Genomic DNA, 12,199 nt, shown 5'->3' on the forward strand with positions numbered 1-12,199 from the left:
GTAATTTAAAACAGTTAGGGTATTAAGTATGTTGACATATACTCCCTCAATTTCAAAATGTTTGACACCGTTGACTTTTTAGAACATGTTTGACCGTTCGTCTTATTCAAAAAATTTGTGAAATATGTAAAACTATATGTGTACGTGAAAGTATATTTAATAATGAATCAAATGATATGAAAAGAATAAATAATTACTTAAATTTTTTGAATAAAACGAATGGTCAAACATGTACTGAAAAGTCAACTGTGTCAAACATTTTGAAACGGAGGGAGTATATGTTTTGTACTTTTGTAAGTAAGAGTACTTTTGATTTGTTAATGCAACTAGCATTAGAGGGGTGATGCATCCAGATCAACAAAGTGACACCAAACTATTGTTGTATAGGAGTAAGAGCTTGACTAGGTACACTTGAATTTGACAGAAGCCTGGCCGGCAAAAACTATGGAAGCATATGCGAATTGCGCAATTGGATAACTCCAGATAAGAAAGCGACCATAATAAGTTTAACAACGCCACTGTTGAATTAGTTTTTGTCAAAAAGCACATCACTGCTCACTTGTCAGGTCGACAAGTCATCACTTCATTTCTAATTTTTCCTTTTTCTTTTTGTTTCTTTTCTAGTATTTTGAAATGAATTGTGGATGGTGACGTGGAACAGAAAAGTCACGCGCTGAAACCGACGTGTACCAACGGGAGGAGCTCGACGTGTAGGCCATCTGGAATGATGGAAGAAGAAGAGACTTCTGGTTGGGTAGGCAAAGGAGTTGCTGCTAAGTAATGGAAGGGGTGTTTTTGTAATTTTACAAGGCGGTTAGGACAAGCAAGATTTGGACACCTGTCGTGTCCTATGCTCATATGGTATTAAAATATGTTAGTTGAAAATTATAATCTAATGAAGAAAGGATTAGTTTATGGAGTACTAGTGCTCTTGGTTGCCATGTGGAGTATTTCAGTGAGTAGCAAGTGTCCAGTTTCCAGTGAGATGGCACCCATGGATTTCTGTCTCATAAAAATGCAATTAAAATTTTTGTACTGCCTCATTCAATACTTTTATCCTTTTTAGCTAATCTAAACTCAAACTAAAGCGTGACAAAAGTAGAATTCTCTCTTATTGAAAAATGTGAGTAAACTTTGTGATTGGAAAGAAGTCGTACAAAATTGGACTGAATTCATATGCCATCTGTATCAATACATAAACCGGTTATCAAGACACATTTGTAACGATAAAAACAATGTACAGTACGTACTAGAAACATTTCTTGGATCCCATTTCAATAATCATTCTGACAAGGAAAACAACCAAATGGGCACAAACAGTTTCGCTTTCTTGATAGCCATGTCGCAGCCACAGCTTTGTTTGCTAGAATGAGACACCCCTGATTCCTCAGCCACATACTTAGATTAAGAAACTAATCACCTTCCTCAATCTTGGTTCCTAATCCGCTATAAAAAGCAGAGGAAAGCAGAGGAGACAGGCAGAGCAGAGGAGAGAACCCCACCTTGGCAAAAAGAAAAGAAAAATAATATCACCGCACTTTTTGCTGCCCTTTTCATCCCCTCGGATATTCACGAAGCAAATCTCTCTGCAATTCTTTTCTTTTTTTTTTTTTGATCTTGCGGATCTTCTCCATTGAGGAAAGGCGAGAGCTTTGGGATCGATTCCGGGCCATGGCGAAGGAGGTGGATCCGTGCGACCACAGCGAGGTCGTCGACGCCGGGTGCGTCCGCGCCGTGCTGGCCGAGCTCGTCCTCACCTTCGTCTTCGTCTTCACCGGCGTCGCCGCCACCATGGCCGCAGGTAAGCCCCGCCGCTCCCTTCTCTGGTCGATTAAATATTTTCGTTTTTTTTGGTTAAAAAATGGAGTTTAATTTTGGGTTGGGGTTAGGGGTGCCGGAGGTGGCGGGGGCGGCGATGCCGATGGCGGCGCTGGCGGGGGTGGCGATCGCGACGGCGCTGGCGGCGGGGGTGCTGGTGACGGCGGGGTTCCACGTGTCCGGCGGGCACCTGAACCCGGCGGTGACGGTGGCGCTGCTGGCGCGGGGGCACATCACGGCGTTCAGGTCGGCGCTCTACGTCGCCGCCCAGCTGCTGGCTTCCTCCCTCGCCTGCATCCTCCTCCGCTACCTCACCGGCGGCATGGTAAGCACCCAACCCGTCACCGCCGTTAATTCTTTCTTTCTTTCTTTGCCTGTCAAAATTAGGATCCGTGAAAAGAGGAGGAAATTTTTTTTATTTGGGGGTGGAATCATGTCGTTCTCTCGATTTGTCCGTGGCCATCAACTTCTAAATTTGTTTTTGTTAGCTTTTTTTGGGACCAGATGAGATGCTGGGTTAATTTACTAATAATTCACCTGATAAACTTCTGTGGGTTTAAGGTTTTATAGTAGTAATTGTTGAGGAACTTCAAAGATTGTCAGGTTTTTAATCCTGTGATTCAGTTGGTTCAGTTTACCAAAAAAAAAAGACTTTGCTGAAAACCATTAGTTACAAGCCTTTTTAAATCAGTTTTGTGATTCAGAACTGTGAGAATTCTAGTTCAATCTATAGTTTTGTTTTCTTATTTGGATAACAACTGCCGATTGCTTCAACCAAAGTCGTATAAGATATGAATCATTATGCTGTTAGTGACTCTGATGAACTTCCAGGTTTGTATTCTGCTTTAGTGCCTGAAGTCTCAAAAACCCTCTAGAGTCTTGGTTTGTAAAGCATATGTATCACAAAGTTAGTACAAGTTAGCCAAGTTAAACACGCTGTTAGCAACACTGACCCTTGGGAATTGGAATAGCTGGTTTAAAAATACAAGTTGAAGACTAACATAGGCGAGACCAAGTCACTTGATCGTACTTTCCGGTTAGTCCACATAGATACATAAGCAAATTCATCACTCCTAAGTATAACAAGTTCACACCTGTGCTAAATAAGTATAAATTAAAGGCCACATCACCATCTGGTTTTCTGTTCTTTTCAAGCATCTTGTATTCATGTGTAAGCTGAACACGATAGGTATCTTCCTCACAATCTAACCAAACTGTCGTAATGTGCAGGCGACCCCGGTGCACACTCTGGGCTCAGGGATAGGGCCCATGCAGGGCCTGGTCATGGAGATCATCCTAACCTTCTCCCTCCTCTTCGTCGTCTACGCGACCATCCTTGACCCGCGGAGCTCGGTCCCGGGCTTCGGCCCGCTGCTCACGGGCCTCATTGTCGGTGCCAACACCATCGCTGGTGGCAACTTCTCCGGCGCGTCAATGAACCCGGCCCGGTCATTTGGGCCGGCGCTGGCCACTGGAGTGTGGACCCACCACTGGATCTACTGGCTCGGGCCGCTGATTGGCGGGCCTCTCGCTGGGCTGGTCTATGAGTCATTGTTCTTGGTCAAGAGGACCCATGAGCCTCTGCTAGATAATTCCTTTTAGTAGTCTGGTCTCTTTAGATGGTTTCATTTGCAGAATGCATATATTGCCAGGTAGTAATAAGATGCTTGTGCAGCTTGTAGGCCTGTAAGGGCTGTATAATTATTATTTTCTTTTTGCCCTCGAGGATTTTATCAACGTTGATAATCAGCCATGTAAAAAGATTGTTTGGGATATGATTTTTTTGTTAGTATAAAATGTAGTCCGGTAGTTGGTCTGTTGTAAATCGGCGAATGCCATGTGGTTTTGAAATTAGAATCTATGTAAACATTTTCAAATGAATTCAGTAAAATTCATTTCAAATGGGTATCAACTTGACCTCAAGCTCTTCATATATCATCTAAACTAAATGCTAACTGTTATGGCTATGTACACCTAGCAGCATAGAAACACAAGGAGATCCAAGAACTGAAAAAAATCAATGGCTCATTGCAGCTATTATCTGTGCTGCCAGTGCAATATGCATACCTGCTTGCTTGGCCCATCAATTTGGCCCAAAACTGTTATGATCATAATGAACTCACCACATTCATGGAGTTGACTGTCTATGCGCCAGTTTCAATTGCTATCTTACTTCAATTTTAATTTTGGTATCGGGTATCGCCAAAAATTCGTAAGGTATAAAATGCTATTTTTCCAAACAAGTTTGTAATGGAGGTGAAGAAGTGGAACGACTACGTGCCGAACGTAGAACAATGTCGGCTGACTTATGGAAGAACCGTGTCAAAACAGCAGATCGAGCGCAAATTCAAGGCTGGATAACAAAACTGAACTAGATGATCGCAGCGCTGCTCACCCAGAATATTCAGACATTTCTATTCATACGCTCTACTCTTTCTTTCTTCTTCTTTCTTTACTTTTTACCTCTGTATTATTTTATCTCCTCCTTCTCTTTTTTAAATGGCCACTTGGCCTTGTAAACCACCGACCATCATTAATACAATGGTTATAAGGTAGAGCCTCTCTACCTTTTACCTAAAAAAAAAATGGTGTGCAGCAAATCCTCGCTAGCTCAACGCTCCCACCATCCTCACCTTCATTGGCAAGCTCAGGGCCATCTCTGTCGACGGTGCCTCAAGCTCCACCCCCCACATGCCACTGGCTTGTGGTCCCACTGCCGCCGCCGAGCTCAGGACCCCAAATGGCGTTGGCCACATGTTCTCGCGGGTGTCGCCGCCACTGGCGGGAAGCTCGAAGTCTTCTCTGACGACAGCGGTTGCTTCGACGACGGCGTCATTTGCTCCCCTAGCGACAACGTCTTCCTTCCGCCTAAGTTCATCCGTGACACGTGGTGGAGAGTTCTTCCAACGTAGGTATAAAATGGATAAAGAGATCACCACATACCCGTCTTGGAAAGCGTAAGAAGTATCGACGCACGTCACAGCGTCCGCCTAATAGACGGGGCATGTTGGCGTCCCTAAGAGTAAGTTTAATAGTATAGGCAACTACTAGCTACAAGTTATCTATAGCCAATTTATTAGGGTTATGGATACCACATACCTAATAGTAGTTGACTAAATCTCGGCAGGACCCACCACTTACCATGTCCTATACGGAAACAACCTGCGGATATAGGAGGAGTTCCGGATAAGGGAAGACAACCAGAGTTCTATATGGAAACGACAAGTACTACTCGGATTGTATCTATATTGGTTTCCCTAGTTCTACTTAGACAAGGGGACACCTATGGGTATAAATACAAGACCCCCTATGAGGAGAGGGGACAATCAACACCCACCACTATCAACTAACAATAGATCAATATACAAGCCAACATACGCCAAGACAAGACGCCGAATATCGACTTCAGAGATAGGCACGGCTAGTCCCCTACGGTGTCTTCGGATACTGATAGGAGAGACATTGCGCTGTCTCTGATCTCGCCGGGCACGGATTCGAAGAGGAAGACTACCCTGATGTCGACTACGAGTCAGACTTACAGATCGCCAAGTCGACAACAGTTAGATAGGCTACCCCAAATATTGTATTGGTGTGATTATGGTGAATAAAAGCAATACCGGCTTCGCCCAACAGGATGTAGGGTTATTACCTGATAATTCAGGGGCCCGAACCTGTATAAAAATCCCTGTCTCTGTCTCTTTTACCTCAGTCTCGCGTATATCCTAGTACCGACGATCCCCATACCATGCAAATACCGGAATCGCGACATCAAACGTCAACACAATTTAATAGCCAATTCATACAACAATTGCTTACAATACTATTAATATTTGGTCCCATGTTTCATACACACATTACGTCTTAGAGTCCGTGCTGCAACTGGCTACAGATCTATATACCGCTGCTCTTCTATCTGCTCTTTTATCTCTTTAAAATATGTTTATAGTTGGTTTATAGTCAGCTATTGTACCTGCTCAAAGCCGTTCGACACGAGTTGCAGGATCGGACATTCAGAACAAAGCATTTTCATGAAGAAGTGGGTTTGTGTTGACAAATTTATTTATCATATTTTTATCTTGATCTGACAACAAATAAATTCCATTATTTAAAAAAAAGAGAGAATCCCTTATATGCCACTGAAAATTAGTCTGATCCCTTATATGCCATTGAAAATTGGCTCTTCCCTTATATGCTATTGATCCAAATTTGCACACCCTCTCATGCCACTCCCGTCAGTTGACCGTGTGTTAACCTTTAATTCTCAAGGAAAAAAGATGTATTTACCCTTATAAGTATAGGGCATGCCCAACAACTCAGGGAGAGCAAATATGTCTTTTTTACTTGAGAGTTAACGGTCAACACACGGTCAACTGACGATAGTGGCATGAAAGGGTGCGCAAATTTGGACCAATGGTATATAAGGGAAGAGCCAATTTTCAGTGGCATATAAAGGATCAGACCAATTTTCAGTGTTTCTCAAAAAAGAAATACGTAGTACATTACTATTCCGTTTCATTTTATTTCTGCAGACTCTAGTCAACAAACTTATGGTCGTAATTTACTTTTAGAGCGATTTTACCGGTAGGTATTATTACATTTTGTAACGTAAAATTTGGTACTAGTACGATACCTCGAGGTATCACCTCAATTACAGTAAAATTTCTCACATTTTTAAGATCACAATCTTCAATTTCAATTTCAAGTCAGCTCGGAGCAATCCGATCAATGGTTGACGACGTCGCAGCGCCTCCTGATCTCCCCTTCGTCTCCGGTGAGCACCCCGCTCATGGCGAGCTTCAAGAACGCCGACGAGAAGGCCCGGAAGAAGCGGCGCCCGTCCGCCGCGAACCGCCGCACGTGCCCCGCCGTGCGCGCGTCGGCGGCCTCCTCGGCGTCGACGGCGAAGATGCCGCGCCCGGACGCCGCGTTCCAGTAGTAGAGGTTGTCGAACCAGCTCGGCGTCGCGTCGCTGAGGACGGGCACGGCCGCCGCCACCGCCCGCGGCGCGGCGGCGGGGCACGCCAGCCGGAGCGCCGCCTCGAACGCGGCGTCGGAGCGCCCGCGCCCGCGCCGCGCCGTGTCGACGGTTGCACAGTGGCCGCCGCCGAGCGTGTGGCCGCCGAGGATGGCGACGGTCTCCTCGACGGTCATGCCCTTGCTCTGGAACATGGCGAGCGCGCCGTCGATGCCGAGGAAGCTGTCCGGGAGCATGGCGTCGGCGCGCTCCGCGCTCGCCGCCGTGGCGTCCCTCCGGCCGAGGGGCACGCCGCGGATGCGCGGCCCGCCGGCGTGCGCCACGGCCGACCTCGCCGCGAGGACGACGATGTCGGCGCACGACACCTGGCCGGGGCACGCGCGCTCGACGGCCGCCTTGACGAGGCCGATGGTGCTGACGTCACGGATGCCGAAGTTCTTGTCGGAGCCAAGCTCCGACGTGATGTTCCGCCGCTCGTCGGAGTTGAGCAGAATGGACCCGTCACATCCCTGAAAAAAAAACTCACTAGTCCAACCTTAAATCTCTGAAAGCTCAAGAAAATTTCGGATCTAAATTTTCATAAGTTTCAGGTTTACCGACAGGTTCTGGTAGTATGTTCTACTGGTAAAAAAATTCAAATTTTACTGAATTTAGCGAAGAAATTCAACAAAAGTTTTCGTTCAAAATCAATTTATTTTCCTGAAATTTCCTCAAAATGTTTATGCATTTTGAGATAGTAAACCATGCCTCGAACATATGATCGACTTTATAATTATGATTTTACGTAGGTAGATTTTGATGATCACTAATAGAATTCAATAATTTTTGTGATCTTTTTATGCTGTGTGAGTTTTTATTAGTTCATCTGTGCTTTTGTTTATTCAGGTGTGAGTTTTTGTTGAGTTAGTGTAATTATTGGCCGTAGCTCTTTAAATAAAGGGCAGGATTATATTCCATTATCTTAAAAAAAATCAACAGTGTGTATTGGAGATAAATATATTGTCAGTACGTACCTGAACTTGGCAGTCGTGGAAGAAGAGGCGGAGGAGCGCCGCCGGCGAGGTCTGGTCGACGGCGAACACCGGCGCGAGGGCCATGTCGACGACGAGCTCCAGCTGGGGGCACGACCGCCGGTAGTAGTCGCCGGAGAGGCCGCCGGCGCCGGCGCCGGCCGCCATGCCTGCGCCACCTGGTCCTGGTGCTATCAGTACAAGTAGCGTTGCAAGCGCAAGAACCGAGCCAGTTGCAACGCTAACCATTGCACTAATACTAGTACCCAATGTCTTAGCTTCTTAAGCCTTCACTAATTAATTAACTTCGATATCAAGTAGAGGAGTTGTGTAGTTTCGTTCGTGTGATCTACTTTTTTTATTTATATATTTGTCTCTGGAGTGATGAGGAGTAATTTATAGGTCAAATAGGATGGTGATGGGCATGGAAAAATAATTCAGGTCATGTCTTGCATATGATTTAATTGACTCAGATCAGTGGATGAATTTTGATCGAAGAGGAATGAGATGATGCTAGGGGACTAGTGTCGCAATGGGAGATTTTTCTATTATCAAGAGGTTGCTGCCTGTTTTGCACAAGAAATGTGACTGTGTTTTGCGGATAGTGCTAAATCAAGATCGTTAAACATTTTGGTTTAATTTGTTAGCTAGTATTAATTGAAACGCCGAGCAAGAAGCTACCCACTTTAATTGCTCCAGAAATGGGGGATTTTGACCCAGAAAATTCAAAACCCGGTGGTGCGAGGAATTGGATTTTTACAACTCCACTGCCCTATACTCGTTTACTTCGTCACTACTCAGTTATCAACAACAAAAGCTATTAAAAAAATCCAGAGAAGAATTAACGTACAACATTATATAGCAGGTGTCTACCATGATGCAAAATTTGAAGTTAAAAGTCGATCTACACAAGGAGAAGCAAAATAAATATATATTTTTTCAAAATACATTACAGACAGAGGCATTCATATAAATTAACATATATATGCACAGATTATCCCTTTAAGTACCTCACAATACCGAGCCGGTATATGTTGAGATTCACGAATTTATCATAGCATCTATGAGCACTTCCGAAGACTAATCCGGTATTTCAGATTCACGAGTTACCATAGTATCGACATCTATCGCTGAAAAAATTCCTTTTCTCCTATGTACCCTTCTTTTTCTTTATGTAAATTCTTCTGTAAATGTTTTTCTCAATAAAATCATCGTAGGAGGCTAGGAGCCTCTCCTGCTGCTTTTTCCTAAAAAATCGCTGAAAAAAAATTAACCGTAAATATAATTACATGTGCCAAGTCTTACTAGGACTTGAACCTGGATAGGTAAGTTCCACCACCATGTGAAAAATAACCGATTGAACTACGCTAACTTCATCAAAATAAATAATTTGAGTTATGTTTTTTTTTACGTTGAGGTGTGAAAATTTAATTTAGTGTTGCATACATAACAATGTAATCTATGCTCTGAAATTTTTTATGACCATTCAGATGACATATAAGAGATAAGTTATTTGTGTTGCATAAACAACAAATGCACTTAAGTACTGGCTGGTTTTAATGTTTGACACTATTGACTTTTGATTGAATATATGTTTTACCATTCATCTTATATAAAATATATGTAATTGTTGCTTATTTTGTTGTGATTTTTTTATAATTAAAGGTATTTTAATCATGTTTTTTTTTATATTTGCATATTTTTAATAAGACGATTAGTCAAACGTATATCTCAAAGTCAACGACGTCAAACATTAAAAATGGAAGGGAGTATATTTTTAGAATTTAAGCCACTGCTATTTAATAGCAGCATTTTTACTGTTTTTATTACTTTTAATAATTTTTGCACTGCATTGTTGTTATTTTTGCAAATTTGCATACAACATTGGTACTACCCCCATGTATTTAAACAGACAAAAGGCTACCCTTGGACCCTTGGTCCAAATTCACCGAAACAATTTTAAAGAAGGAAAACCCTTTTTTGCGGAGAAAAGAAGTGATATCTGAATGTTCAGTATTAAAATATGGTTAAATTCGCTAGAAAGAAAACGAACAACCCGCTATGTTGTAATTCCAACAGCATCTCTACAAATAGCATTCAAGATATATACACGCAAAGTAGTTCTGCAATGTGTGCTGGGGCCCAATTGCTATATGTTGTTATCCTCTGATAATTAAGGGCCTAGAATGTTGTTGCAAACTGCAACCAGTCATATGATGATTTATACCAACACTTGATGAAACCAATTTGTGTAGCGTATTGCGTATGCTAGAGTTTATATAACTGAACCTAACACTATTGTCAGTTTGCCTTTTCAGCTCTTCAGTAAAGTCAGTTTGCCTCACATCATACATGCAGAATGGATTGGTTTTGTATAGGTTATTAATTTCTCATTCCAGTTATGAATGCAGCATGTTCTATGGGCATGTTATACAAAGCTCTAACTTCAAAGTTTAACTCCAGGAGTTTAGAACTTGAGTGGAGTTTTGAAGCTTCTAACTCTTTTATTTTATGAGAGCACTTTAGCATATTCCACTTTATTTTTGGGTGGAGCTGAAAAGGTTTGGCTCAGTTTCAACTTTGGGTTTCAACCTCAGAAGAGATGGAGTTGGAGCCGAAGTTCTGTCAAACACATCCTATATACATATTGCACATATATATACTACTGTCAAGTAGTTCCTCCAACCATATCTACGGCACCAATTTTTGCGGTGGTTGCCATATCGATCATGTACATGGAATGACCAAAACAAATTCTTTAGACGACGCTGCATGTTAGCTAGCTCGTTCAGTCGTTCTAGACTTGAAGTTTCCAGTTCAAACAGACTACCAACTAGTGTTGCATGGCTTTCACTTAGCTAGAAAAAGATCGATCCGGCCGTCCCAATCCAATCCTGGCTGCTGATAATTAAATTAAGTAGGCGATAGGCAGATGGATTATGGATACCACATGCAAAATTGTGAGACTTGTGAGTGTCGATATGTGACTACTAGCCTGCGAGCAACTATTCAGCTGAACTATAATATCTTCTTCTTGAACACCCGACTGGATAACCTGAAGTGTGTCACTAGTACAATAACGACGTTATTTTTTCGTGCGGTCAAAAGCAGTTTTCGCGTATGGATCTTCCACCCGTCTTGAACGAAGTGTCTGTGAAAATCCGATTTTTTTTTTCGGGTGACGCACCCGCACGCGAAAATCGCAATTTTTATGTGCGGGCGCTTTAGCAGCCCTGGAACCCCAATCTAGCCGCCGCCGGCCTGCCCGAGGCCCGCCGCCGTCGTCTCAGCGGTTGTCGGTGACGGATCCAGACGCCCGAGGCTGGGATACCACTGCCGCCACCGCCGTCGTCGTCGCCACGGTGGCTGACGACGGATCCGCTCAGTCGCCACCACCCTAGCTGATGCCACCGATGCCGCTGTTGCCATCGATGCCGCTGTCACTCTCACCGATGCCACTGCCACCGTCGCCGGGAGTGGGTAGAGGGGGAGGGGGAGGGGGGAGAGGGAGAGGGAGAGGAAACGGGAGTGGCCGAGCAGGAGGATGGGAGGAGATCGAGTGGCGCCGGGAGCTAAAAGGGTGGGTGGGCTATTTTCGCGTGCGGATCTATTAAGAGGCCCGCTCACAAAAATTGATTTTTTCCGTGCGGTCATTTTAAAGAGCCGCACGCGAAAATGGAGCACGATTTTTACGGACGCGACCACTTATGGTCCGTCTGTGATCTAAAGTGAGTCTTGTACAGGAAAATTATTTCTGTACTAGTGTGTGCTCCCTGCGTCTCTCCACTCAAGGGGCGACATGTGTTAAATATGTGATCTGAATTTTAGGCCTGCAATATATTCGGATAAGTTTCCTAATATTTTAGGCCTGCAATATATTCAGATTAGTTTCCTAGTATGACTCTTGAGTTTTTTCCCATTAGGACTTCTAGATTTCTCCTATATATAGGAAACAGATCCTCTATTGTAGAGCTAATACTGCACAAGTGCTTGTAGCGATCAAATCAAGCCATCCGATTAGATTAAGCAGCTCTGATTCCGTCCCTATATATATCCCTTGGAAGCTGTATAGGGAGGGTGCGACAGCTCGATGTATTCCCTGTGTTTGTATTCAACTCCTCTATAGTGATCATTGTCGGTCGGCACCCATGGTTTTTTCCGGCAAGGGTTTTCCACGTAAAATTCATGTCTCCATTGTGCATCTATTTTCCTAACAACATGGGCGCCACCCAAGCAGACACCGGCCTAGCTAGGTGGATGCAAGGACGGTGGCGGCAAGGCTCTCTCCCCTCGCTCGTAGAGTCGTGGTCAATGAGGCTGAGGCGCTGACGAGACTGGACTCTGGAGCCTGAGGGCAAGATGCCAGTGTCCAGATCCGGTGTCGTGGAGTCCGGAC

General features: G+C 43.9%; 2 protein-coding genes across 2 annotated transcripts; one reads left to right on the top strand and one right to left on the bottom strand.

The window, feature by feature from the left end:
* The first annotated feature begins 1,461 nt into the window (after positions 1-1,461).
* On the top strand, positions 1,462-3,726 carry LOC127774921 (probable aquaporin TIP4-1). The gene is made up of 3 exons (XM_052301211.1): positions 1,462-1,801; positions 1,890-2,143; positions 3,049-3,726. Exons 1-3 carry the CDS (start codon positions 1,672-1,674, stop codon positions 3,418-3,420), a joined length of 756 nt encoding a protein of 251 aa, XP_052157171.1. The 5' UTR covers positions 1,462-1,671; the 3' UTR covers positions 3,421-3,726.
* A 2,610-nt stretch (positions 3,727-6,336) lies between these two features.
* Positions 6,337-8,052, bottom strand: LOC127775054 (peroxidase 29-like). Its single transcript, XM_052301366.1, has 2 exons — positions 7,807-8,052; positions 6,337-7,302 (listed from the first exon to the last, which is right to left on the bottom strand). Exons 1-2 carry the CDS (start codon positions 8,050-8,052, stop codon positions 6,541-6,543), a joined length of 1,008 nt encoding a protein of 335 aa, XP_052157326.1. The 3' UTR covers positions 6,337-6,540.
* Positions 8,053-12,199: the final 4,147 nt, after the last annotated feature.

Source organism: Oryza glaberrima, chromosome 5 (assembly GCF_000147395.1).
Source record: "Oryza glaberrima chromosome 5, OglaRS2, whole genome shotgun sequence".
Classification (NCBI taxonomy): Eukaryota; Viridiplantae; Streptophyta; class Magnoliopsida; order Poales; family Poaceae; genus Oryza; species Oryza glaberrima.

What these genes read in the sequence shown, in the direction of transcription:
- LOC127774921 (XM_052301211.1), top strand. Translation starts at nt 1,672, where the DNA reads ATGGCGAAGGAGGTGGATCCGTGCGACCACAGCGAGGTCGTCGACGCC. An exon ending in CGCCGCCACCATGGCCGCAG is followed by an intron (nt 1,802 to 1,889) that starts GTAAGCCCCGCC and finishes GGTTGGGGTTAG; the next exon opens with GGGTGCCGGAGGTGGCGGGG. An exon ending in GCTACCTCACCGGCGGCATG is followed by an intron (nt 2,144 to 3,048) that starts GTAAGCACCCAA and finishes CGTAATGTGCAG; the next exon opens with GCGACCCCGGTGCACACTCT.
- LOC127775054 (XM_052301366.1), bottom strand. Translation starts at nt 8,052, where the DNA reads ATGGTTAGCGTTGCAACTGGCTCGGTTCTTGCGCTTGCAACGCTACTT. An exon ending in TCCACGACTGCCAAGTTCAG is followed by an intron (nt 7,303 to 7,806) that starts GTACGTACTGAC and finishes TTTTTTTTTCAG; the next exon opens with GGATGTGACGGGTCCATTCT.